At 43.9% G+C, this 27,048-nt stretch overlaps 1 protein-coding gene across 2 annotated transcripts; it reads right to left on the bottom strand.

The window, feature by feature from the left end:
* Positions 1-8,310: 8,310 nt before the first annotated feature.
* On the bottom strand, positions 8,311-23,200 carry LOC144770385 (uncharacterized). 2 transcript variants are annotated; one of them, XM_078654864.1, is made up of 2 exons: positions 23,118-23,200; positions 8,311-14,467 (listed from the first exon to the last, which is right to left on the bottom strand). In XM_078654864.1, the coding sequence occupies exon 2, from the start codon at positions 14,451-14,453 to the stop codon at positions 12,825-12,827; it is 1,629 nt and encodes a 542-aa protein (XP_078510990.1). In that variant the 5' UTR covers positions 14,454-14,467; positions 23,118-23,200; the 3' UTR covers positions 8,311-12,824. The 2 variants fall into 2 exon arrangements, with proteins under 2 accessions (XP_078510990.1, XP_078510989.1); XM_078654863.1 differs by lacking the exon at positions 23,118-23,200 and adding an exon at positions 14,599-14,636.
* Between the last annotated feature and the right edge of the window lie 3,848 nt (positions 23,201-27,048).

Below are 27,048 nucleotides of genomic sequence, written 5' to 3'. Positions count from 1 at the left end.
AAATCATGGCAGGAAGCTGAGGGTATGTACTGTGAGTAGAGCCTTATGTGATTGAGGCCAAAATGAGATTCCAAATGGGGCTGCAAGCAGAAGGCACATTAAACCACAAAAAATAAATGTTTACAGACTTCCAAGAAGAGAGGTTTCTGATGACATAGAGGCTTCTTCTGTGGTGATCCTTAGGGAGAACACATTCCATCCAGCCATGCCTAGTTACAACCCAAGAGTATGAACCTAAGTGTTTCTTGACAAGCAAATGAAAACGTTGCTTGTGTGGTTAAAGTGGCCATCCATGCAGGAGCAAAACATTCATTAAATTAAAAAACTGCGATTTACCAGAAAAGTAAGATTAGGAAAGAAGCTAATGAAAGCATAGATCTTTGCCATTTAAAAACCATGGACAATGTTTTTCCTACTAAGATCTACATTACTAGTAACAGGTACACCAATTCCCCATTACCATGTCCTGAAAAGTACATGTCCAACTTTTTAATTACAGTGCACCCTACCCTTAGGGGTAACATATGTAATAAGAAGGGAGTTTTAAGTTTAACAACAGGGTTATTTTGCCAATTCGAATTGCCAGTTTAAACTGCATACAGGCTGCAATAGCACACCTGGGACATGTATTAGTGGGCGATTTAACGGGTGGCACAATAATTGCTGCAGGTCCACTATTGGCATTTCATTTGCCAACAAGGACCTTAAGATCTTCCAGTGCTGATCTCGTCCGCACCCCCTAAAAATCATCTGGCTCGTATTGGGGGCAGATATTTAGGTTCCTAAGTGGAAAAGCATGGAACAGTCTACCGGCTATGCTGAGAGCCACTGCGGACCTTCCAACCTTTAGGAAACACCTTAAAACCTGGCTTTTTAAGAACTAACTCATGCTTCAGTGACCTGCCAATTGTCCTCTTTCAGCGCCAGTAAACTAGTATGAGTAGCTGTGCGCTATACCAGATCTCATTCATTCATCAGCCGTGGGTATATGGTATACCACTTACTCTAGGGACTTATAAGTAAATTAAATATATCAAGTGTAAGCCAATTTTACCATGTTTCACTGAGTGAGCACAAGCTCTTTGGCACTGGTTAGCAGTGGCAAAGTGCACAGAGTCATAAGGCCAACAAAAACGAATTTCAGCAAAAAATAGGGGGGGTGAAGGCGAAACATTTGGAGGAAGACCACCCTAATACTGACAGGTCTAACAGTTTTGCTCTCAAGTGTAGTTTTTAATACTAATCATTCCTGTTCTACTGTTTTATAAATCTATAAAATCTGATAATTTAACCCCTTCTATGCTCATGATGGAATGGTTGGGTCATGAGCCTCGATGGGGTTGTGCTCATGACGGAACTGTTCCGTTATTCCACCCACCCATGGGGGAAGTGCTTGCGGTCCCTCCATGGATAGCCCATATACACCCTGTAAGAGCGGGTAATGAGTGGAGGAGACAAAAGGATATTTGAAAGCGAGTTTTTATTATTTTTATAGTCTCGTCTACTGGTTTTAGTCCAAACTATAAAGGTGGGGATTATATGTTTTATCCTTGTTCTATTTCAGGACTGGTTGTATGTTGGATCTTCTCTGGGGAATAGCTTCTTTCTGTCTTTTTTACTCTTGGTCCGTCAGCAAGGGCGCCCCTATCTCATCAGTTTTCTTTCCTGGATCTTGATGCTCGTGACGGGTAGGATGGTTAGGGGTTTTAAGGAAGAAAAAGAAAGAATATGGCGTCCGTGAGGATTTTGGAAAACAATCAGTGTATTAGGGTAAGGAGTGAGGGACCACTGGTCCCAAGACACACACACTCTAAGGCAGGTGATAGTGCAGGGAGTCCGGGGTATGTGTGGGATATCGGGAGAGTGCTACACAGCAGGCTTCCTCCCTACCCATCCGTCGTACCTGTTGAAGCCACACTCCTCCTGGAGTGTGGCCTGACGCAGCACCTTCCTGGAGGCCTCCTGGCTCTCTCGTCGGTATCACTTTTGCCTACAGTGATTGCAGCGAGGATTGGTCTCTCTGTCTCCGACTCCTCGGGTCCTTCAGTTCCTCGACTCTCCAGCTTGCGCCGATATTTCCGTTATCCTCCTCTTCCTCCTCCGAGCTTCTCTCTAATGGCCAGCTCCCCTCGACGTCATCCTGAAGTTGTTCCTCTCCGGGTCCCTGCTTCCAATTAAAGGGGCCTTATTCAAAATATACTGTGTCCTCTTCCTGCAGACTCCGTCTGGAACACTAAGATTCTTCGGGCTGAGAAGACATATAGGGACTGGGTCGGTGAGTCTTCTCCCACCCTGCCCCCTGTTCTTTCAATGAATCTCGCGTGGATGTGGCCCCGCGACACCCCCCCAAACCGGGATGGCAGCGGAAGAGTTTCCACCGCCGCCCGCGACCACCCCCTCGGCAATTCTATGACATCAGCATGCACAGTGCGCGCCGATGTCATCAGACCAGGAGCAGACGGACTCACTGGAAACCATTTGCTTCTATGTGTCGGAGAGTAGAGGTAGGTGTCTCCTGCCCTGGGAGGCGGGAGGGTGGTTCTCGGTGCATTGAGGGAGAGGAAAGAGTTTTTCCTCTCCCCTGATGTCTCTTCGCAAGGCATTCCTGCTGCACGATACTGCATGGGGTCGCGATTGTGCTGCGGGTATGCCCCCACTAGGCACCAGACATCTGTTTTCGTTTAAATAGAAGGGACCCCTTGGCTAAGGGTTGCTTCCAATGGGGGAAATATATTTGTACCTTTTGCTGTCTGTGGACAGATCTGCCCGTTTTTATGGCCTTTTTGTCCCCCGGGGTGAGGGTGGAGGGCACAAAACCCCACTAGGCACCAGGAATTCATTTTTTTTGCAGATGGAAGTGACCCCTTGGGCAAGGATCGCTTCGAAAGAGGGCAATTTTGTCTCTGCTATGATTCTGTTCGGCCCCCATGAGGATCGATCAGCCTGTTTTGTTTGGGCTTTCTGCCAATGGGGGCGGGGGGGTATAAAACCTCACTAGGCACCATGGATTTATTTCTTTTGCGAATGGAAGCGACCCCTTGGGCAATGGCCGCTTCCAAAGGGGCAAATTTCTGCCTGCTGTTTTCTGCCCCCACCCCTCTCCCCCGCAGACAGATTGGCCTGTTTTTTTGCCTTTGGGGGGCAGAAAACCTTAGAAGACCCAGGGATTTTTTTAATGCATGGGGCAATCCCTTGGGTAAGGATCACCCCCTAATCTTTGTATTATACTTGTGTCTGTTTTCTGCCCCACCCGGGGGTGGATCTGCACCTTTTCAAGGCCCATCTGTCCCCCTGCGGGGAGTAGAAAACCCACTAGAACCAGGGACTTTTTTTAATGGAAATGGAAGTAACCCCTTGGGCAAGGGTTGCTTCCAAAGGGGGTGATTTTCTGTTGCCCATTTTCTGCCGACCGCCGCCTCCCCCCCATCCTTTTTTTGGGCCTTTCTGCATCGGGGGTGGAGCGGGAGTCAGAAAACCCCACTAGCCCCAGGGATATTAATTAAAAGTGCATGGGAGAGATCCCTAGGGCAACGATCGTCCCCCAATTTTTTTTACACTTGTGGCCTTTTCTGCCCCTTGCCCAGGGGGCAGGTCAGCCACGTTTGAAGCCCAGGTGCCCCCTGGGGGAGGGTTGAAAACCCACTAGAACAAGTAATTTTTGTAAATGGAAGGGGCCTGTTTGCCAAGGGTAATTTCTAAATGGGGGAATTTGTATCAGCCGTTTTCTGCCCTCCCAGGGACAGATTGGGCTGATTTTGATTCTCTGGGCAAGAATCGCCTCTCAATTTTTGTTTATACTTGTCCTATTTGAAGGCCCATCTGGCAGATTGGTTATTTGGGAAGTGACATAGCATGTTATAATGTCAATTGTTTTATTTCTTGTGAATTACAATTGTATTGTTTTATTTCTCCTTTTTATTCTAGTTCAAGGCCTTTGCTCTTTTGACTGATGTTCCAGGTTGTGGTTTCGTCACTGGTGGGTCTGCAGTTTGTGTAGTTGCATGTGTTTAGTAAGAAAACAGTTTTTGTACTATTAACTCTAAATGAGTTTCCTTTCCTTGTTTTATTGAGTGAAAAACTTTCAGCATTTATGCTCAATGTGTATTTTGTTGTCTTGTGAGTATTTTTTTCTAGTGGGATATTGTTGGTTTTTACTGTGTCTCTGCAGAGTAGGTGCTGGTGAGTGTAGCTGTCTCTGGCATGTGAGTCGTATACTTTCGTATAAGAAATTGGCTATCCATCTTTTCCACTTGGCAACCTTTAATGCTTTTGTTGTATTTAAGGATTGTTCTCCTGAGTCAACAATTACTTTTGTTAAGTTTCAGGAGTCTGTGATAGGCAGCCTTGTTGTAGTGGAGCAGGCAAGTGTTCCTAGAGTTGGAGTAGTGGCAGATGTGGGTAGATTGAAAGATCTTTACTTTCCTGATCACATTCCTCCTATGTCCACAATCGACTTTCCCAGTAGGAGATGTAGAGTCTGTTGGTGAAGAAGTAAGCGGAAGGAGACTCGTACGTACTGCCCCGAGTGTTGTTCTAACTATGTGCTGTGTGTTCCTGCTTGTTTCAGAATGTACCATACGCAAAATAATTTTTAGGAGCATCCATGAGTGGTAAAGAGAACTGCCTATTCTGAATTGTTTGATATTTCTTGTTCAGTTTCGAGGTTGGCATTAGTGTGATGTAAGTAGTTTCAGCCTTTGTGTTTGCAGTTTTTATCTACTTACAATTTGCTTATGTTTTCTTTTTTGTATTAAAAACACCTAAATGTGATGACGGTGTGTGTGGACTGGTGCGTGGCTGGCAGTATGAGTGGACTGGCACTTGGCTGGTGGTGTGTGTGTGGACTTGCGCTTGGTTGGTGGTGTATGTGGACTGGCGCTTGGCTGGCGTTGTGCGTGGACTGACATTTGGCTGGCGGTGTGCGCGGACTGGAGCTCAGCTGGCAGTGAGTGTGGACTAGTGTTTGGCAAGTGGTGTGTATGAACTGGGGCTTGGCTGGCGGCGTGCGTGGACTGGCGCTTAGCTGCAGTGAGTGTGGACTCGCGCTTGACTGGTAGGGAGTGTGGACTGGTGCTTGGCTGGCAGTGTGTGAGTAGAGACTTGCTGCTGGTCACTACACACACTGGTAGCCAAACACCAGTCCACACTATGCGTCAGCCGGTGTGGTTGCTGTGTCAGACATGTGGGCGTGTGAAAGTGATGGGCCATTGAATGGCGTGGTCTGTTGATGTGAGTGTTGTTATGTGCTGGGCCTGCGACTGGCGGTGTGAATGGTTTTGTGTGCGTCACATGTATGAAAGGTGTATGAATGGTCTGTAAAGAGGTTGGTGCCTTGTTGTGCTTTACAGCTCATGATTTGTGGGTCACTGATTCAGTTTCATGTCCTTTCAATTATTAACAGTGCATTTCATTTTTGTAAAATCTCTTGTTAATAAAATGTTATATATTGAACCCTTAGTGCAAATACAAGCTGTATGTGAGGGTACTTGAGGAATAGATGGTTGTGCAGCAATATTTGTCTTTTCTGTCTTTCTCTTGGAAGGTGTACATAGTCCCTTTTTTTGACTGCTGTAACGTGTTGGGTCCGGGGCTGGCAGTGTGAATGGCCATGTGTGTATCTTGTACAAAAGGTGTGTGAATGGCCTGTAAAGCGGTTGGAGCATTGACGCTGCTTTACAGCTCACGAGCTCTGAGTCACTGGTTCAGTTTTGTGTCCTTTCAGTTATTAACAGTGCATTTTATTTTTGTGAAATCTCTTGTTAATAACATTTTATATACTGAACCATCACTCACCCTTGTGCCAAATCCAACCAGTATGTGTGTGTGCTTGAGGAATAGATGGTTGTGCAGTGTCACAGGGCCCCCTCCCCAGTTGACAGCCCGAAAGGTTTGGAAGACGATCCCTTCCCCTCACATGTCGTACCTTCTCTCTTCCTGCAGCCGTCTCATCCCTATACGGCTTCCACTATACTGGAGAACCGTGACAGCGGCCCCTTTAATTTGTGCTATTTCCTAGAAACATTCCCCACCTATGAAGATTACGTCATTCCGGGGTTTTCTCCAATGACGATTGAGAAGGAAGAGAAAGGGAGTTCAAAGCAGGGACTGGACAGAGAACGCTGCACGATTGTTGAGACTACGCCAGCCTTCATGGAGACGCCAACGGTTTGAGAGGGAGAGGTTGATCACGCTGTTACGTCCTGGGACTGGTTATTGAGGACCAACGAGACGGAGTCCCAGAGAACAGGCCCTGCTTCAGAGGACGGGAGAAAATTGCCCGAAACATTCCTGAGGACCGCAAAGGAGAGACAGATACTCCACACAGAAGCCAGCCACGCTCCAGGAGGAGAGTGGCTCACACAGGTTGGGAGCCGCCAGTGGGCATTTGGAGGGAGGTGGGGTTTAACGCCTGATAAAAGCAACTAGCAGAAAAGAAGGGGAAGGGAATACTTGTATATCCCTGATAAATAGTTCCTCCCTTTCAAACACTGGTGACGGCTTTTAGTAAGGTGTACATACCCCAACACTACCCAACCCCACTGCATACCAAGTGTCAGGTAGACCACTTACTCCGGCCTTTCTTTTGTCTGAGGCTCACACAGAGGAACCGGTGGAGAGAAGTGAAGACTGTCTCCACGCCGGTCAAGCAGTGAATCACAACAAAAGACTAACTTGTACCTTTTGGATTCACTATGAAATAAAATAGTGATAAGACAAAAACAACACCCTGCGCCCTTCTTTATTTCGCAAATTTCCTACATGTAGTAATATTTATAATTTCTGTCTTAAAATCTACCAACTCTGGATATTTTCATAAACTAAATACCCAGGGGAGTACACAGTTTATGTCTCTCTTGTGGATCTCAACAAGTTATCTTACTCACAATGTCCTGCAAACCTCAAAATTTGATTTACGTCACATTTTCGTTGCATTACTGTGCCATAATTATCACAAACCAACTGGGTTTTGTAAGGGAGTCACCTGCGTTTTTGCTTCCGGACTCAGCAGCCATCTAGGGAAACCTACCTAGCCCAGACATTTCTAAAAACTAGACAGCCAGGGGAGTCCAGAGAGGTATGGCTGGTGTGGATCCCCCAACATTTTTCTACCCAGAATCCCCTGAAAATCTCAAATGTAACTGTAAAAACCTCTATTTTCACTCATTTTTGTGTGGAAAAGCTATGGGATCACCCGGCTGCCACACATTTCCTACCCCCAGCATTCCTCCAGGTATACAGATAAAAATGGTACCTCACTTGTGTGGGTGGGCCAAGTACCCGAGGTAGGGAAGGGCCCTAAGCATATTGTGGAGACACCAAAATTATCTATCACAAACCATCCAGGTTTTGCAAAGGGGGTCACTTGCGTTTTTGGTCCCGGGCTCAGGGACCATCTAGGGAAACCTGCCTAACTCAGACAATTCTGAAAACTAGACAGCCGGAGGAGTCCAGGGAGGTATGACTTTCATGGATCCCCTAACATTTTCCTACTCAGATACCCCTGCCAACCTCAAATGTAGCTGAAAAAAATCTAATTTTACTCACATTTCTGTGTGGAAAAGTTATGGGATCACAGGGCTGACACAAATGTCCTACCACCCAGTGTTCCCCATATCTCACGATAAAAATGGTACCTTACTTGTGTGGGTGGGCCAAGTATTCGCGGCAGGAACGGGTCCAAAACGTATTATGGAGACATTAAAATTACCTATCACAAAACGACCTGGTTTTGCAAGGGGGTTACCTGCGTTTTTGGTCCTCTTGATCGGCGGCCATGTAGGAAAACCTACCTAACCCATACATTTCTGAAACCTAGACCGGGGATTCCAGGGGGGTATGACTTGTGGATCCCCCAACGTTTTCTTACACAGAATCCCCTACAAACCTCAAATTTAGGTTAAAAAATCACTTTTTCCCCACATTTCTGTGTGGGATAACCATACCAGCACAAATGTCCTACCACCAAGCATTCCCCTCGGTCTCCCGAATAAAATTATACCTCATTTGTGTGGGTGCCCAATGCAGAGTTAGCATTGAAGGGGTTAAGTGTTTGGTATCCTTACTGTCATTTTCCGGAAATCCGAGGCAGGTGCGTATCCACATCAAAAAACTTTCAAAATGCTTTACAAGCGTCAGTGCGATTCCATTAAGGGGAAAGAATAGCATGGTTGTCATAGAAAACTGAGGAAACCATATGCCGATCACAGATGAAAAATGTAGTGTTTTATTTACACACACACACACACAAGTAAGGGATTAAAGAAAAAGCTAACAAACAAATAAATGACTGAATACCGTAAATGCACGTTCTTTCTTGAAATTGTTTATTTTCGTTATGAGAACGTTGGAGACATGTTAGTGGCTATGTCACACCTATGACAAAAGAGTGAAAGGAGGCTCATTGTCCAGTGGGAGGAGACCAGAACTTTCACCTTCCTGTGTCTTGCAGCGTCAAGACGCCTTTGGGCATGAGTTTGCGCCTAATAAATTATTTTCATTAATTCATTTTCATTCATTCATGACAAATATTACAGGCATGAAGACAGAAGCCTTTTTCAGCATTCATTGTCTCAAGCCTCAGCTGGAGTAGTGGAGAATGGGGTAAACAAGATTTAAGAATAAAAGGCACATTAAATTGTCAAAACCATTTAGATTTCTTTAATTACTCATAGTGAGTGACTAGCACATCACAGCAGATTGTAAAGGCTTTATGTAGGACCATGAAGCAGACTTGCATTATGAAACAAATCCAAGACCATTGTGAAGAATGGCCCACAGTGAAAAAGTCATCATGAAGCAGGATTTAGGAAAGCCATTAGCACACATTATTTGATTATCATTGTCGTAAATGGGTTATATTCTTCGTAGTAAAGGTACATTTTGTGTCTGTATTAAGGCAATAGTTAATGGCTATATTACAGATTAAGCAGAAAAAAATGGTTCTGAACATTTTTCCAGACAAGCCAGGGAAAAATCTTCTATGATTAAATATACTAAGTCACTTGAATATTCAGCACACAGTAATTAAAACATGAGAAAAATTAATATTGTTGAGTACGCATCGAAGAGATAGAAGAAACAACCACTATATTTCCAGTGAAGAACTTTGTTTTTTATATATATATTATCGTATTGCAAAAACAGTAAACACATTACCATATATGACAGTATATCAAAGTAGGAGGTTGCTAGAGGAAAAGGGTGCAAAGGAAAAGTGCTTGGAGTGTGTATGGAGCAAATGAGAGAGAAAGACATTAAACAAAGACAATTTTAAAGACAGTGGTTTCAACAATTCAGAATCAACACCGGCTGTAAATTAAACATATACCAGTGCGGTTCAGCCTGTCTACAAAGCAATTTTTGGTCATCATTTATTCATATCCATTTTAACAGCAAGCACATAAATGCATCCTCAGGTTTTGGGACAGTATAATCTAATATAGTACAGGCCCAGAAGGGGTACGTATTGACGTTTCGTACCGACTTATTGCGTAGAGGGTAACTTAAAACATCCGCTTGCGCGTCTTCTTTAGGACAAGGGGTAGTGTGAGAGGCAACCAATATCTGGTGCCCTGTAGTTGCAACACCCGGTCACAGCTCCCGACGCTGGGTAGTCCACATAGAAATGTGGAGTGTAGCGTTCAGATAAGCATCCAAATCAATGAGGTGCTGGTCTGGGTATCAAAATCCAGTGAAGTCAAATTTAATGTATCAGTTATGCGGAAAAATTATCAAATCGGCAGAAAGGAGTCTGGCAGCCCAAGGAAACAGCAGAAAAGAAATCACCCAGAAGAATCCTAGAAATGTGGTTGAGTCACAGGAAAACGCTCCTACCCCGTCAAACGTTTGTGTTATAGGTTAGCATAGGGATTATAATTAGTTTTAGGGCTACAAAGAGGGTTTCAGTTAAAGAGGTTTGGTTATCTTTGAGTGAGGTTCATGGTTACAGTGTGGATGAGATTATTAGTTGCTGTTAACTAAAATGCATTTTTTGTTGCAGATATATTTACAGCAGCATGTTTGCTCTGACTGAAAAAGACATATTGATGATCACAAACGCTGCAGGAGATCTATTGTAAGGGATTCATGGTAATGGTCTTCTCTTTATTGACATACATCTCAATGATAATTGCACAGTTTCTTTCAAATTTTCAATGAGGCCTGATATGTAAGTAGTTGAAAAGAGTGCTCCTGCATCCGAAAAACCTATTACTAAATATTTTGAACTGGATGAAGGAAGTCTTTTGTTGTATTTTGTTATATCTTTTCAGCAGTTTACAGGAGACTTGCTGGGGTACCTGCAAAATTAAGTTCTCAGAATGCATACCAGAGGTTTACTAGTTTGAGGTACATGGTGCTTTTCGCGGAGAGCTAAACCTTGAAGTACAGTTTCCCAGTTTAGCAGATCCTACACCACAATTTCACCAGCACACCGCTTTGAACTACCTTTTTCTCTGCTGTGCCTTCCTCATAAAACCAAGTAGGATGAAACAAACATTAAAATTACAAGAACAAAAATCTGCTAAAAAAGTCATAACCATCGATGTCATGTTACCGTACTCAAATATTGACAACACTTAACCCTTTTAGGGTCCTAAATAAATATTCGAAGTTACACCCAAAGAGCACGTTGACCCTAGTGTAAGATGTTGATCATTCCATAGGCGTCTGCAGGGAAATCAGCCAGTGATAACAGATGTAGAACTCCATCTCACAATTCCTTAACCCCTTGCGAGCGGTGTTAATTCTCACGCTGTGTGGGAGAATTAATGACTAGGCGGGATTCGGATGGCCCCCGGCTGTCGTTAGCACACGGCCACCGTGACGCGTGATGGGCGGGGCCCGTCGTGAGCACCGAAGGGGTTAAGACATCCTCTTTGCGCCCTATTGGGTGGTGAGCAATTGGGTCAGTTTGGTTGATTAAGAGTAAATTAGTAGGTAGAATGTCTTCATTTAATTGTTCATCCTCTCATCACAGATCTTTAATCTTTGCACAAGGCAAGGGTTGGGGTGTGGAAGGGGAAGTGTGAGTGAAAATACCCATACAGCTTCACATGTTGACAAAAATGCTTTAATGGATTCACTAAACATTCCATTTTTCGCTCAAAGTACACAACAGTAGGATTAGATATTATATTGGTGCTGATCATCCTAAGCACAGGAAGCCTCAGGGCATTTTCTTTCACGTGCTTGGTGGAATGCCTGAAAATCTGAGTGTATTGGGAATATATTGCTGATATACTAAGCAACTCCATTTCAATGCTCTTTGGGTTGAGACCCAGATTATGTCTCCTAGGTTATCTCCCCGTCTTCAAGGGGAACCAAACTAGGGACAGGTTTTGAGATTGATACTGGTGAAACACTTTATTGTTATGAAGTGACTGCATGCAGAAGCACAAGGGATAAAGGTCTAGCTTAGTGGTGTCTCGGAATGGCTGAAAGGAACACTCATCCACATAAATCAATTCAGGAGGATCAACAGGTGGAAGAAGATTTGCCACACTTGAAGATATTTGAAAGTGCATTACAGTACAGTAGTGAGAGTCCTGATAAATCCAATACAAGAACTGCGCTGCATGTATAAATAAGTGTGATTTTATGTATGTTCTGTATATTGTCAAATACTGTGTGCAAATGACAATACGTTTGAAAAATGAGACCAACCAAATGTTAAATATCTGTATATCTCTTTCTCGGCCCGCTTTGGTCTGTAGTGCTCTATGTTAGGAATACAAATGCAAAGATGTTGAAAGAAGAAACAGTAGAGGAGTGTAGGACATCTTACTCGAGAATCATTAAGACCAGATGCATACAAAAAAACAGATTCTCCCAGGCAGATTATTTGACAATATTTGCAATGCAATCGGTCTCGCCTTTGGGACCTTATATGTATTTAGCTATGCAGCACATTAGCCTTGGTGCTGAAACATCTACTGTTCTTTAACATGGTGGAAAGTAAGCACCAAACTGCGTGACACGCCAGGTATAGGAACACATGGAGAGAAATATTGCCTTTCAGCGGGAAATGTTATAGTCAAAAGCTCTGTTTCTGATTTAAAATCAGGGCCTTCGGTTGTCATATCACTGAAAATACAAGATTTGGAAAAAATTATCATCTACGAGTGCTTGGGGAAGGCAATATCTATGGACTGGAATCTAGAGAATGCAAAGAGATTCTGGTATTTTACAGACCTCTGCTGGTCGTTTTCTATCAAGAAAGTTAAATAGAGGCAGTTGCCAGAAAAAGTTTAAAAAAAGAAAGTCCCTCAGCAGAAGCAATTCTGGTATTTTACTGACCTCTACTGGTCCTTTTTTATTAAGATAGTTAAATAGAGGCAGTTGAACAGAAAAAAAAAGTCCCTAAGCGGAAGCAGACAAGTCCTAGGGCTGATCTCCAGAGCCCACAAAGTACATACACATATCAGTATATACTAATGTATAAGTATATTTGCCAAAGTATATACAAGAGGTCTCGAATGCTCGACCTAAAAAGGAAGCAAGACACGCTGTTTCCTTTAACTTTCAGCCATTTCAGCAATGAGCACTATATAATTGTGTGTCAGCAGCTCTCCAAACCATGGAAGATTAACAGACACATATAGACCAGGGTCACAGGCATCTGGATGCATCAATAACAGAGACATAACCATGGGGAGGTGTAATATTGCTCCAGTGATGGGGGCCTCATCTCAGTGGGTGACATGGGTGGAACAGCCTCTGGCAACCTAAATATGTAGTTGACATAAAATATGGGTTAAAATAAGCCAAAAACACAGTCATGTTTCTAGTAATTTCACTTGCCTTGTCTTGTAGAAGGACAAGTCCTAAGATGGACTAACCTCCACTTTTATTATATCTCCCAGCTTTACTACATCAACATCTGAATTAGACTTGTGTGTCAAGAGGTGGTTATTCAATAGTGGCATCCGGCTGAAAGTTTTACCACACAGTTCACACTTCATGATTTTGGATCGGATATGTTCTTGCTGGTGTTTGGTCAAATCGCTGGAATGATGGAATGTCTTCTCACAGGACAGACACTTGAGGCAGACTTCCATATGAGTCTGCTTATGCCGTTCCAGTTGTGCGAGTTGGCGGAAATTCTTGCTGCATATTTGACAAATGTAGACTTTGTGGTCAGGATAGGTCAGGTAGTGGCGACGAAGCCCTGGAAGAGTGGTGAAAAGCTTTGAGCAGAAGCTGCACTTCCTCGCCTTCTGGGGCGCCTTGTGGACTAACGTGCAATGATGGTTCAGCACTTGGCGATGTGTGTGCAGCTCTAGGCTGCACATTAAACATTTCACCATTGCTTCTAACTTGCCTTGCTTTGTGGAAGATGGTAAATACCTATGAGACCTTGAGAGAAACGGAAGCCGAAGGCGAGTTATGCCTCCTGCCAGGTGTCTCTGGCGGTGTGCTGTGGCATTGTGGTGGCCTTTGAAACTCTTCATACATATGGGACAATGGTAAGGCTTCTCGCCTGTGTGCACACGATGGTGCTTCTGCAAGTCACTAGAGTCCCGAAAGCCCTTTGGGCAAATTGTGCACTTAAATGGCCGCTCCTTGGTGTGTACCATGTAGTGTCGCTCTAGGTGAGTGGCTTGCCGGAAGCGCTGGTCACAGAGCGTGCAGGCAAAGGGTTTGAGCCCTCTATGTATAATAGCATGCTTGTGGAGGTTAGATGAGTTGTTGAAACACTTCTTACATTCTACGCACTCATATAGCTTCTGCCCTGTTGGACTCATCTTATAGTGCTTGGGGCGATGCGCTTCCAACAGGCTCTTTTTACAAAAGGTGAAGTTGCAAAAGGAGCACTTGAACTTCCCTGGACTGGAGACGCTTTCCATGGCACTGCTGGAGATATCCTTTTCTTTTGTCGCATCAAGGGTTGCTGCCTCCTCCAGCTCCCTGTGTGTCTCCTCATGTCTCTTGAGGTAAGATATCCGCGAGAAACTTCGGGGACACAACTCACACCTGTAGGGTCTCTCTCCTGTGTGTTTTCTATAATGCACTTTCAGTTCAGTGGAATCCCGGAAGCCCTTAGGGCAGAAGGCACACTGGAAGGGGCGCTCACCAGTGTGTACAAAACGGTGACGGTCCAACTGCGACTTCTGCCGGAAGGTACTGCCACAGATCTCACAACCGTAAGGGCGCTGGCCTGTGTGGATGTTTTTGTGTCGTCGCAGGTTGGAGGGATCAGAAAAGCTGCGGCTGCAGATTTCACACTGGAAACACCGGCGCACTTCCGCCATTGTAGCCAACTGTTTGTAAAGTGTCCTTCTCTGGTGCATGCCCGCCACTGTGTAGGGCTTGTCATCGTCCACCACTAGCTGAATCCCATTATATTTCTTGCAGTTGTATGCATCTTCCCTGTTGGCATTTTCCACAAGGGGTTCAACAAATACCTCTCCACTTTCTGCCACCACACCCTTCCGCGCTTTAACTTCGTTCATGGTACCTACACCATCTATAAAAGGCAGAAGAAGGAAACTCTGTTAGTCGGGTCATAATGAAAGCTTATATCACCAGGGTGAGTTTCAAGGCCTCAATGTTCTCTGATTTGGCAGACACTTAAAATATCACAAACATGTTACTTACCTTCAGTAACGCTCATTGGAGTCTGCGGCGGCTTTGCACCACTTCTGAAAGGAAGAGGCACAGAGCTGTAAAAAGGCACCACCCAAGCTCACTGACATCAGTTTTGTTTGATACTCAAATATGCTCTCAGAGACAGATTGACTGTGACAAACTGTAAGCAAGAAGAGGGGATTGCCTATAGTGGAACCTTTGGAACCGTAAAAGTCCACCAAATGTAAGTAACTTTTGATGTATACTTTTCTGTTCAAAATATTTTATTGAATTTATGATAAAGCAATAGACCAAACAAAAAAAATGAAAGGGTACATATAAATTTACAGTATTTCATAAATATAAAGCATTCTACCTATACATTAATAACTACAATGTAATAGAAACTAAAATAAAAAATAAAAAGGGGGAACAGCTAGTTTAGCAAGTATATTACAGAGCTACAAATTATTAAAAAGGGGGACAAGGGTTCTCCCGCAAATTACAGGCCCATCAGCCTCAAAGAATTCTCCCCAAAATTTTCAGTTAAATTATTTTAACACGGATTCAAGATTGGATTGAGGAGAATAACATTTTATCGAATCTGCAGGCAGGATTTAGGGCTGCTACAAGCACCTCAGATCAAGTTTTTTTTATTTCTTCTGCTTATATGGAAGGAAGTTACTATTAGAGGAGGTCACTTGTATGTTGTGTTCGTGGACCTAAAAACGGCTTTCGATTCAATAAAGCGTACCCAACTCTGGACAGCCCCTAGAGACCTAGGATTCCCAACATACCTACTTAAAATCTTGATTTGTCTGCACTATGATAACTACGCTAAAGTCAGGTGGAACCTGGATGGCAGTTTATCAAACGATATTTCCGCTTGTAAGGGAGTAGGACATGGTTATGTTCTTGCCCCAACACTATTTACCATGTACATAAACAGGTTAATAGGAGAGCTGTACGATTGTGGAGACGATCCCCCAAAATTAGCGGGTAGCCCTGTGCCCTCCCTGCTCTTCGTAGACAACACGCTGCTTATTTCTAGGACGCCAAAGGGATCCAGAACATTCTGAATAAATTTGCTAAAGCTTACAAGGATAGAGGATTAGAAATGAACTGCTCTAAGACAAAATACATGACATTCAACCCCTATAAATCCAATAAGGGTAAATTGATGTTGGGCTCGCAAACTGTGGAGCAGGTTAAAGCATTCAACTACCTGGTAGTATGAATCAGTGACAGGCTAGTCTGGACACCCCAAATCGAAAAGAGTATTCTGACTCTCCAGCATGCTGATTGTGCAATAGCGGGCAGGGCTAGGGGCTTGACATTTCGACCACTCTCGCCAATTTTGGAACTACATAGGGCAAAAGGACCAGGAGCGGCCCATTATGGGGCAGAGTTATGGGGGCTGGAGAACCTGAAGGACTAGGTCCTTGCTAACAACAAATTTATTAGGGCGATTCTCAGTCTTTCCGTGAATACTCCTCTTCTGCTGCTAAGACTTGACCTTGGTCTTAAATCCATTAACAACTTTGCCATTCTTAAGGCCCTTTTGTTCTGGGTAAGGATATGGATCAGATGCACACAAGTGCCGTCGAAGGAGGCCTTGGAAGAGCTACTGATACTTCAAAAACAAACATGTTGCCTTGCTTGGTTTAACAAGATCAAGGAATGGTTCTTTAAACTAGGGTTGGGGCCCATGTGGGAGGACCTGGGGTCTATCGCGAAAAAAATGGTTCTTCTCCTCACAAAAAGGTTCTGGGAGTACGTGGATACACAATGTATTGATGGTAATGCACATGGCACTTTAACTTCTAGTTTTATCAATGCAAAAAGGATGGTTTGGTTTTGAAATGTTTATGTATGATATCGAACCTCCCCAGGCAAGAATTCTGTACATTCAATTAAGGTACGGGGTTCTCCCCCTAAATTCTAGGAAGAGTCCCTCGGGCAATGCCTCTGTAACATCCATGTGCCCGACCTGTCATTCTCTGCCTGAGACCCTTGAACATTTTGTCTTTTTTTCCCTTTTATGCTGATTTTCTGAAAAATTGGTTACTCCCTGCCTGCCATCTGCTTTCTTTTTCACGCCCCGCTGATGCCTTATGCATTTTTAGGTCGGATACCACAAGGTGGCTAGTATTCACAATTTCGAGATACTTGCTCCATGCTTGGTGGAAGAGGTTAAAAGTGATTAATCATGACTATGTGAAATCAAAATGAACTTGTAAGCCACCTGGTTATGGGGCCTCCAATGGATTACCGGGATATAGAATCATAGATCTCTCATTACATAGTTTCTCTGGAACGTTGAATCCATTTCTTTTGATTATCTTTGAAAAATGTGGAATCTTTTGTAAACTTTTAATACTGTCAGAGGTATGTGATAGCCTGTTTTTTAAATCATTTTTTTCTTTTTACGATGTAATGAAATATTTTACTGTTTTTATAGCTGTGAATTTCTATGATGAAAATGATCATATTATTGATTGAATAAATAAATAATATAACAGAACTACATAATAAAATCTAACAGACTATTCCTAGTATATAATATAAAGCATTAATGATATAACGCTATATAATTGTCAATTGGTTTCCAAAAGAACTAGTAAGTAGATGTGTTGTGAACAACACCCAACATATTCAAATCAGCTCTTTTTCTGGTAAAAAATTATAAATGACCACCAGGTATGAAGTGACAATAATGAATCGTTTTTTCAATTGGCAGTAACAGATTTTATAGTTGCTCTGCCGCACACGCATTTCTGGCAAAATCGTTGCCAAAATTGTTATGATAAACCACGACACAGAAGTAGCTTTTTTGTTGATGAAGATTTATTCCACAGAGAACAAACCCCACACCGCAGCTTCGCCAGACACAGCTGGACCAACTGCCAAACTGTCCCCAAGCAAAGTGACATCCCCATGGAACCAAGGTGCATCATAAAGGTATGCAGTCCGAGTCTAGCTGAGACAACTTAAGTACATCACAGCACATTCTCATATCATTAAGATCAGGGCTCGAGTCGGAGGTACACGGCGTCCCCCCCACTCTTTTCACAGGGTGGATGCCGTCCCCCCTGCCAAGAAGATGGACCCCACAGAAATATGCTGAAGTGTCCCGGTGTAATTTTCAGGCACCGGGACATGTTCAGCAGCTCCTGCACGTTGTCTGCTTTTCATTCTCAGCCGCAACGTGGAGGCAGTGAGGGATCCTTTTTTCACGTCCAGCTGGGCTGAAGTTAGGGGGCCATCCGGCCTCCATTTGTTTGTATGTGCTGACTGGGGGCCCCCTGGAACTTTACATTTAAATGTAAATGCCACAGAGGGAAACAAAGGCACACAGCTTGCCTTCGCTTCCAGGTACTTATGAGAGGCATGCTTTTGCAGACACAGTAAAAAGTCAGATGGGTTAGTCTGTCGCAGTATTTACACAAATAATTTAAATAGCACTATTTTATTTCTTTTATAGCGCTACTTCGGGTAGTCATGAGGTCATTCGCATATTGTCTTACTTAGTCAGTCCCGTCACTTCTTTTTTATAAGACTGGTTTGCAAGTGCAACTCCGGTCAAGGCTGACTCAGCCTTTCATCCTTTCCACAGTCAATAATTTTAGATAGATTCTTTTACCCAAGGCTTTAAGTGGGAAAAAAAACTGGGGGTGCTCTAAAAGGGGCGTGGCAAATTTCGTAAAGGGGCGTGGCCTATCCGAGTAGGGGCGTGGTCTAAATCAATATAACTAGAATTGTGTGCTTAAGAAAATCATGAAGTCGCAACAAGTCACAGAATCACCCAAAGTATTGTTTTCCAATATATCACAACTGTAAAACACCTTCTTATTACACTACAATGGATTAATTGGGGCAACTAATGTGTAACTAGAGATGGGGTTAGCAGAAGGTACTTGGGTCTCATCAGAGAGGTATAGCTTGGTTGCTATGACAATTGAGCGTGGTACCTACAACTGGGCGTAGCCGCTGCATTTAGGGGGTTAGCCGCAACAACCAACAAGGTGATGGGAATAATTCTAACATGAATTGCTATCAAGTTTCCGACTCATAAATCCACTGAAAGCCTGTGCCATCCCTCAATCTCTGCACTAATGGGCAGTGCCAACAGGTGCACAGGATGGACAGTGCCAACAGGTGCACAGGATGGAAAGTGCCAACAGGCCCAGAAATCAGGTGAGAAAGAGAATCCCTCTGTCTTTAGAGAACCAGGGAATGGAAGCAGAAGAGCAATGGCGAACTGGAGCCAACCTCCTTTGCACATCTCTGTTTCAAGAGACAGCATCCCCTGTCTTGGTGTTACAAGGGGAGGAAAGCTGACTGGCTGAAGGACTGAGGGCCTGTGCTGTACAGATAATACTGGGCATATAAAAAGGAATAGATTACTTATGAAACAAGCCGTACTGGTTTTAGCAGTGAGTGGCACAACAGTGACCCGGGGGCGTGCCAGGAATCTGAATGAAGGACCCGGCACACTGCTGCAAACACACTTGTAAGACCCACCAAACAAAGTAGGCAAGAAGCAGCACTACAAAGGAGCATGGCAGGAGAGTGCTAACGGTGACCCAAGAAACAGAGAGGGCGACAATGAGCAACTGTGAGGGCTGCCAACCAGATGTGAGCTGAATTATAAACTGGAAAGCGAAGGCAGCTATTGGGCTAAAGTCCAGAAGTCTTGAATATGAATAGGCTGTGAGGTTTTAGGTTTAAACCTATAATAACTGATAAAACCCCACTGAAAGAAAAATAGCCCTCACTGGTGAAAACATATAAACACTGAAAAAACACCTGCACAACCACAAACTAAATGTCATTCAAAGAAAGGAAAAAGAAAGTGAAAGAGTCATTCTGTTCTGTTACTGAAGGGGCCAATAAAATGTAACTTTGTTATACAAGCTAGCAGTAAGAAAGACTGGCTAACATTATTCTGCTTGAGTTTTGTTCTTTAGGGATGCCACTAAAATACTGTTTCTTCTTCCTTTTACTTTTTTCAGTTTTATGGCCTTTGGTCTAAAGATGCAGGGTTTAGTTTCACGTTTTAGGTTTAGTTTAATTATTTTATAAACTGTAGAGAATCAGGACATATCAAACTCACATTTGATATTTTGGCTGCATTTGATTCTTTCACTGATAGGTAAAATGGCTAGTTTCATAAAAATCTTTCCTAAAAAGTGTCATCACATTTACCCACAGAGAATGGGTAAAAACCCTTAATACATCAGACCATAGTTTCTAGTGGGTCAGTATTGATAGTAGGTGAATTGCCAACACCTCAGGCTTTAAACATTAAATGCAAGGTATAGTGACAAGTATATAGATCACCAAGCATCTGGGATAGTGGTGAAAACGTGACACCAGACTTTTGGAAAACATGGAACGCAGTGTCCCTTATTATGCTCTGCAAAAAAGGTTCTTTCCAAGTTCAACAAAGATTGGAGTGATATTGTTTGTATTGTAGTGATTCAGCTACGTATATAAAAATATTGTGTGATGATCTGTCAAAATTGATACCTGAACTGAAGTGATTCCCTATAGCAGATCCTTGCCACTTGTTAAATGGTATGCTGAAAGCATCTTTACAATCTTCAGAGTTAATGAGGGATGCTATTGACTTTTTAGTCCATTCTGGTGCACTGTTTTCTTATGCACAGGAAGTAAAACGCAAATATTTATCATTTCGTGCTTTATGTGGCATCAAAGAAAGGGTCATCCCAACTGTGCCCCTTAGCTGACGGTTCTCAGCCCAAGGGGCTATGAATGCTGAGAGGGCCTTTTCACAGAAGTTTACATGGGAAGGAAAGCGCGAGCGCCCATGACCAAAGACTCACTGAAGAAGTATTGTATGGTGTACTACAATAAGATTAATTTGCAAAAATCTCTTTGGACCTCATATACACTATACGTACACTGTCTATATACCATGTTCTTTCAGTGCAGAAAGCAAGCAATGATAAAAGCAAAACGTTCCAAAAACACCGGAAAAACACTTTTTCTGTTGTTTTTAGTGGCGTAAAAATGCGTAACCACTGATAACAACAGTTTTTTAAGATATTGAAAACACTGAAAAAAGCCCACCAGAATTTACCAAAAATAGGAACTGAAAACAGGACAGCCTAAATATGAATCTCCCCCAGTGATGTAACAATAGCCCCCCGCATCCCCCACGATGCGGGGCTCCCCAAGCTCCTGAGTGTGGTTGTAGGGGGCCCCCTCCAGGTACTTTGCAGGGGGGGCCCCCTCAAGTTTCATTACGCCACTAACATGCAAGTAGCAACAGGGCGACCTGTAAATAGAAGGCCCGACGGTAGCGTGTGTGATCATATTCCCCCCCCGTGCAAACTCCGGTTCCCGTAGGATGTGAAGGGGGCTCTGCGGTCCGCGCTGATCTCTGGTGAAGCCGCTTTCGCCGGTGGGACACGCCTCGGCCTCAGGTTCAGGAAGCTCCTTTCTTCAATGACGAGCGTGAGCGAACCCCGGTTGCTAGGGTACGCCTCGCGCCTCTCCAGACGCAACGTAGCTCCGCCTGACGAACCTCTGAACTGGTGGGGGAAATCCTGGTTGCTGTGACCAATCCGAGGGTGGCTTGGAAATGGCGATCCCGGCCTGGTGGTGGTGAATACTGGTAGGGTGTTTTAAAGGCTCCTTCTCAGAGAAGCGAACCCGGCCTCGGGCACACAACACAGCTTGAGGGGCGGTGGTGGAGTCAATGCGCACACAGCGCTCGGGGCAAAGCTGGTGCTCCAAAGTTCCTCAGCGGTGCATTAATCCGCACCCACGGAGCGCGAGGGACTCGATCCTGGGGCAGATCACGTTTGAGGCAGAGCAGGCCTCATGACCTTACGCCCCAGCTGTGTGCCGATGAGCACACCGAGACAGATTTCACAGGGGGGGGCAGCTTCACGAAGGCACAGCGCAGAGACCCATACAGCAGCTGGAAGGGTGGGTGCTGGAGAACTTTTGTATCCCTGAGTTCCCATCTCTTCGTAGGCCCTTGGAGACAGGCAGGCTTCAGAGGGGCAAAGCACAGAGCACAGCTCCTCTTCAAGTTAGGGGGACACAGCAGACAGTCCCTTCCTCAGCAATCACAGCAACTGTAGGTAAACATGTCACAGCCTTTCAATAGTGAAAAAACGAAATTGGCAGTATTTCACTATCAAGACATGTTACCCACACTAGTAACACCTAACAAAAACCGGGACGTCTGCTCACCCTACCTTTGACCTTTGGGGCCCGAAAATAGAGCCCCCTAGAGCCCCCTTTCGAGCCCCCCCCCCCAAACTGGGGGGGCTCAACCTCCCACAGCCCCCCCACACTTAAAGCCCTGCTTTTACCACAGTTATGGACAGCGCTGCGTACAGTGGGAGCAATATTGCAGCGGACACTTATGAGCACGTATTCTATTATCGGTATACCCAGGGCTTTAAGTGGGCCGGGTCTCAAGGGGTCTGAGCACCGGCAGTTTTTTTCAGGGGGCCTCGAAACGGGTCTCTATCGGGTTCTGTTTTGAGCCCTGGCGCAGGCGGTCCGTTTTTTTCCACAGATTGCAGTGACAGCAGTTTGCTGTCACTGCAGTCCGGGAGAAAGTGCCAGGATGCAAAACAAAGCCCGATAGAGACCCGTTTCGAGACAGCCTGCACATCGATGTGCGCTGCTCACACTGCTCACTTCTCACTAGTGGAGAAGTTATGGCATGACGTCATGCCAGGAGAGCGTTGTGGAGGAAGGGAAATCCTTTAAAGAGTCATTTTTTTTCTGGATTTCCCTTCTCTTTCTGAAACGTAAGAGCAGAAACATTGTGGTAGGGTCACCCGGACTTTAATTGAAAGCTTTGTCAATATTATATACAAGCCATGGTTGCAGCTTATTTATCTTCTGTAACTAATAACCATTGACAAAGCCAATAGTCATTACTTGTTGTAGGTATGATGTTACTTGTTGTATCACATATCTGGGTGCCATGACCGAAACAGCAAAAAACAAGTCGGGCGACACACTATGCTAAACACAGATTTTTAGTGTGAGTGTTCTAAAGCCACGCCCCTAATTACGCTGCCCACGCCCCTTTGATAGACCCCCCCCCCAGTTTTTTCATCCCACTTAAAGCCCTGGGTATACCTGTGGACATTGTGATATGTAATCTTTCCCGGTATTGTTCGGTTATCACTCGGGGTCTGCCTTCCCTGATGAAACATGTCAAACAAATAAAGAAATACAACTCGTCACCCTAACCTCAGTGAAACTGATTTGACAGACGAGAGCTGCCTAAAAACACAGGTACATGGTCCGAACTGTCAATGAATTACAAAGAGCATAGTTTCCCGGCGTCCTCTCGTAAGTATGGGTGTAAAAAGAAAGCCATATTCCACATCTAAAAATAAAGGTATGTTTAAAAAACTTAGCTTGGCATTCATTTCATTGTTTGCATGACTGCAGAACAATCCAACATATAATATTTTGAACATGATGTTTGTTATGGTCAGCTACAGCAGCGAGTACAGCAAATCAAGTAAATATGTGGAATTACATACTGATCGCTGCCACTGTCTTCAGTTTAAAGCCTCCTTCCCCGCAGTGCTGCAGCAGATCTGCGCCCAGAAGCCCCTCCTCCGGAGCCCGCCCCTCTGCCCTGGCCGAGGCACAGGAAAGGCGCAACCTCCAATCTGGTCCTGCTGGAAACGCGGCTGCAGCTCGCTGGTTCCCCCGCTGCGGCATTATCTCTGGTCTTCAGAAGCGCATGTGGTGTTTGTATCCTAACTGGGACAAATAAAAAGAGCTTTAGCAAAGCAAATACTTATAGGGAGAAGAAGGTATGAGAGGAGAAAGTAACTGTACAGTGCCCTATATGCTTAGGCTAGGCAAGGAGGTAAAAGGAAATGCACCAAACATTTCCCTCAATTTGTGATGTCTTAGGGGGCAACATATCTCACAGAAAAATACTGCCCATAGGCTAAGTTTTTGGAAGATCGAGAAACTTGTAATGATCTGAGTACACTTGTATGTACAGTTTTGTGTTATTTGATACTTGGTCAGTACCTATGTTCAAACAACTGACAGTTTACAGCAAATCCTATCATTGTATGTATGGGGAATTTCTGAAGTACAAACTTGGGCAGCGTAGCGTGTTACCGGGTCAAAAGTAAAGATACAGTTGAGTAATTGTGTATTTGGTGATGAGAGCAGATGTAGAGTATTACTCCATCGCGACCGGACTGTGTCCTAAATTGGAGCAGGATTGTGGCGGTCCTGATGGATTTGGGGATGACATTCCGAATTTATAGATGGAGAAAGTCCATTGCCTTGCTTTTTCTTTTTTGCACTTATTTGTTCCTACTGTTCAGTTCCAGACTATGAGTATGTCGAGAGCCACTCTATGTTATGGAATGTTAAGTGGCATTTGTATAGCGCAGAATCACCAACGGTCTCTTAGCGCTTATGAGAGAATTACAGAACCCTACCAGCAGTTACCTATCAGCTCGCCTACCCAGTCAGAGCACATCTGGTCCCAAGCCTGTGTGAACAACAAAGGCTTTAGTTTTTTCCTGAATGGAAGGAGAGAGGCTTCCCTATGCAGACTTTCTGGCAACTTATTCCACAGTTGGGGGATCAGAACTGAGAAACTTGTCCGCCCATGGTGGTGGCCCACTCTAAGTGGGGGTGCCAAACGTATTGGGTTTGTAGACGACATGACCATTTTGAAGATGGTGTGGACCAGCAGCTAGAGCGCGTGGAGTTCCTTCAGGGTGGTGGTGACGTGGTCATATTTCTTCAGGCCCATTATTAGGTGTCAGGAGCATGTAGGATGCACTTAAAGGAGGCCCGTGTAGAATGTGGGAGGCAATGGAGCCGGGCTTTGCTATTATCCAGAAGCAAGAGCGTAAGTACTTGAAGGGCAGATCTGAAGTTGCTTTCAGTAAGGAGCAGTTTCACTTTCTTCAGGAGAGAGAGCTGGGATCAGGACATTTTGGTTTTATTCGTGATGTGTTCCTTGAGGGCGAGGTTGGTGCCAAAAATTAATCTGAGTGATGTGGCATTGGATGGAAGTTGTGGTTAAACCATACAGTATAATTTTGTTGTGCAAGGATTGGACTAGTTGTTGCTTATTGTTCTTGGCGAATGGCAGGAATTCTGTATTGGATTAGTTGAACTTTAGGCAGGTCGTTGACATCCAGATCTGGATGTGGTGCAGGCAGTGCCTGAGACGTTAGGTGTCTGGAACGGAGGAAACATTCAAGTAGAGTTGTTTGGCACATGTTTATTAGTGAATTTAGATGTTGTTACTAGAGGGTAAAATCCCACGGACTCTGTATACAGGTTGAAGATGACCAGAGTCAAGAAGAACCCTTGCAGTACTCAGCAGTGGATTGGCATTTTATGGCACCAGGAATGCCCATGTCCACAACTGGTGTTGATTGGATAGGTAGGAGGAGAACTGAGGAAGGATGTTACTATTCGAGCCACTTAACTGTGGATAAGAATGGGATGGACGACAGTGTCAAAGGAGGCTGATAATTCCAGCAACATCAGTCAAAGAGGGTAAATCATTGTTATCATATGTGGTGGCTTTGGGGCAGTTGAGGATGTGGACAAGTTCTGCAGAGACAGGGGTTTGAAGATGGCATTTCGGGATACATAGTGGCGTGTGTAAGAAAAGCACAGGGCAGAATAAACCAGAACAATTTTTTTATTTCGTTTTTGAGTTAATGGCATCAAGCAGGGATCCTCTCTCTGAGTACCTACGGAGGTTGCAAAAGTATGTCCTAATAATGTCCATCTTTGGTTAAGTTCGGTGTGTCAAGTTAACATTCTCAGGGAGCTTACCAAAAAAGAGCAAGCATTGGCAATGCCAATAGGTCAGGCGTTGGCTGCAGAAGTATTGGCTTGCAAATGCCTGTTTAGTTTGTAGATTTTGTGTACAAATTGGATACAAAAACATTTAAAGATGGCCGCCACTGTGTGTGTACTCATAGGCCCACACAGGCTGCCACCTTGGAATGTTTTACAAAATAAATGTCCAAGATGGCAAATGCTAGCAGTGCACACACTGGATGTGGGGCACTATTGGCTGCAGTAAGTACTCAGTAGCAGTGTCGGGGATCAGCGGGCCCTCAAAAAAAAGTTAGAAAAGTGAACAAATATTCTTTTTTTATAAAATTAATAGTACACATAGGACCAGAAGAATCTGACAATGAAGGTGACTATTTTTCAGTGTGGGTAATGAAGTTGAGCTGGGGTAGAATGCCATCACTCACACAGAAGGCAACCAATGGCTGAAGTGGGCTGATTCATTTCATTTCCCCATGCAGTATGCCTCGGTGCACCAAATGTGATTGACACTGCAATAGACCAGTGATGAAGAGGGCTGAATGAAAGAGAGAAAGGTCTATTTCAAATGTTTGTGAATTCAAGCTGTGACTGAGTCTGTTGTTGCCTCTGAAGTCCATGTAGTTTGAGAGTGCCCTGTGATCTTGCCCCCCATTTTCTATAAACTCATTGAATGCTGTTTTTAGGTCTCACCTACAAAGACCTCTTGTAGACCATACCGAAAGCGTACAATGGGGTTAGAGTCCACCCATTGCTTACCACTAGTTTATGTCATGTGCACACTACTTATTCAATGGCTTGCCTTCCTCTGCATGGAACTTGACATTTTTACACCGTGCTTAACTTGCTAACAACCTGCCAAATTCCATGCAGATTTATTAAATAGAACCATGACATGTTTTTGTTCCCGCTTTTAACTTGCCTTCCCTCCCTACTGAATCTGAAATAACTTGCCATACCTTCAGAAGACAAAAAATTCTATAAGTTTGACAAATTTCATTTTGATTCGTCAAATTGTGCCTTTTACAGATCTGCACAAACTACCAAGACTAAACTAAAAATTTTAAAACATCTGCTAATGTTATGTACATTTGTCAAACAGTGCAAAGTTGTAGATTATACAACTTTTCAACTGTCAAGATATCTTCAACTTTTAACGTTATGAATCCCACCCAGCACATTTTTGTAACACCAACTTCTCAAAATCTATTGAATAGATTAACACCAAACTAAGCAAACAAATTCTTCTGAGTAAAGTTCTAGAGTCATGCCAAGTTTGATGTAATTCTGTTTTGCGTGTTTTCTGTAGCAGAGAGCAAACGTTCCTGTTGGAGTTCAAAATGGATACTGCTTTTTTCTCCTTTTTCTCAAAAAGATGTATCTACAAGAAACTTGCCATCACTAATCGTAATTGGATATATTGTTTTTCTCTTTTTTAATGTTTTGTGCAGTTTGGCCAAATCGTAAGTGATTAGCATAATAAAAAACACACTTTTAAAGGATTCTCTGATCCAACCATAACTACAGAGTTGCTAGTTTTATTTCTACTATTGTTTTGCTCTTTGTAGACAACATGTTTTATATCCCATTGGCTAAAGGGTGTTTGGGCATAGGGAGCGTGGGGAGTCAGTCATGGTG

The sequence above is a fragment of the Lissotriton helveticus genome, chromosome 7, assembly GCF_964261635.1.
Source record: "Lissotriton helveticus chromosome 7, aLisHel1.1, whole genome shotgun sequence".
Lineage (NCBI taxonomy): Eukaryota > Metazoa > Chordata > Amphibia > Caudata > Salamandridae > Lissotriton > Lissotriton helveticus.
The sequence above is the reverse complement of the archived record's forward strand: the minus strand, read 5'-3'. Positions and strand labels throughout refer to the sequence as shown.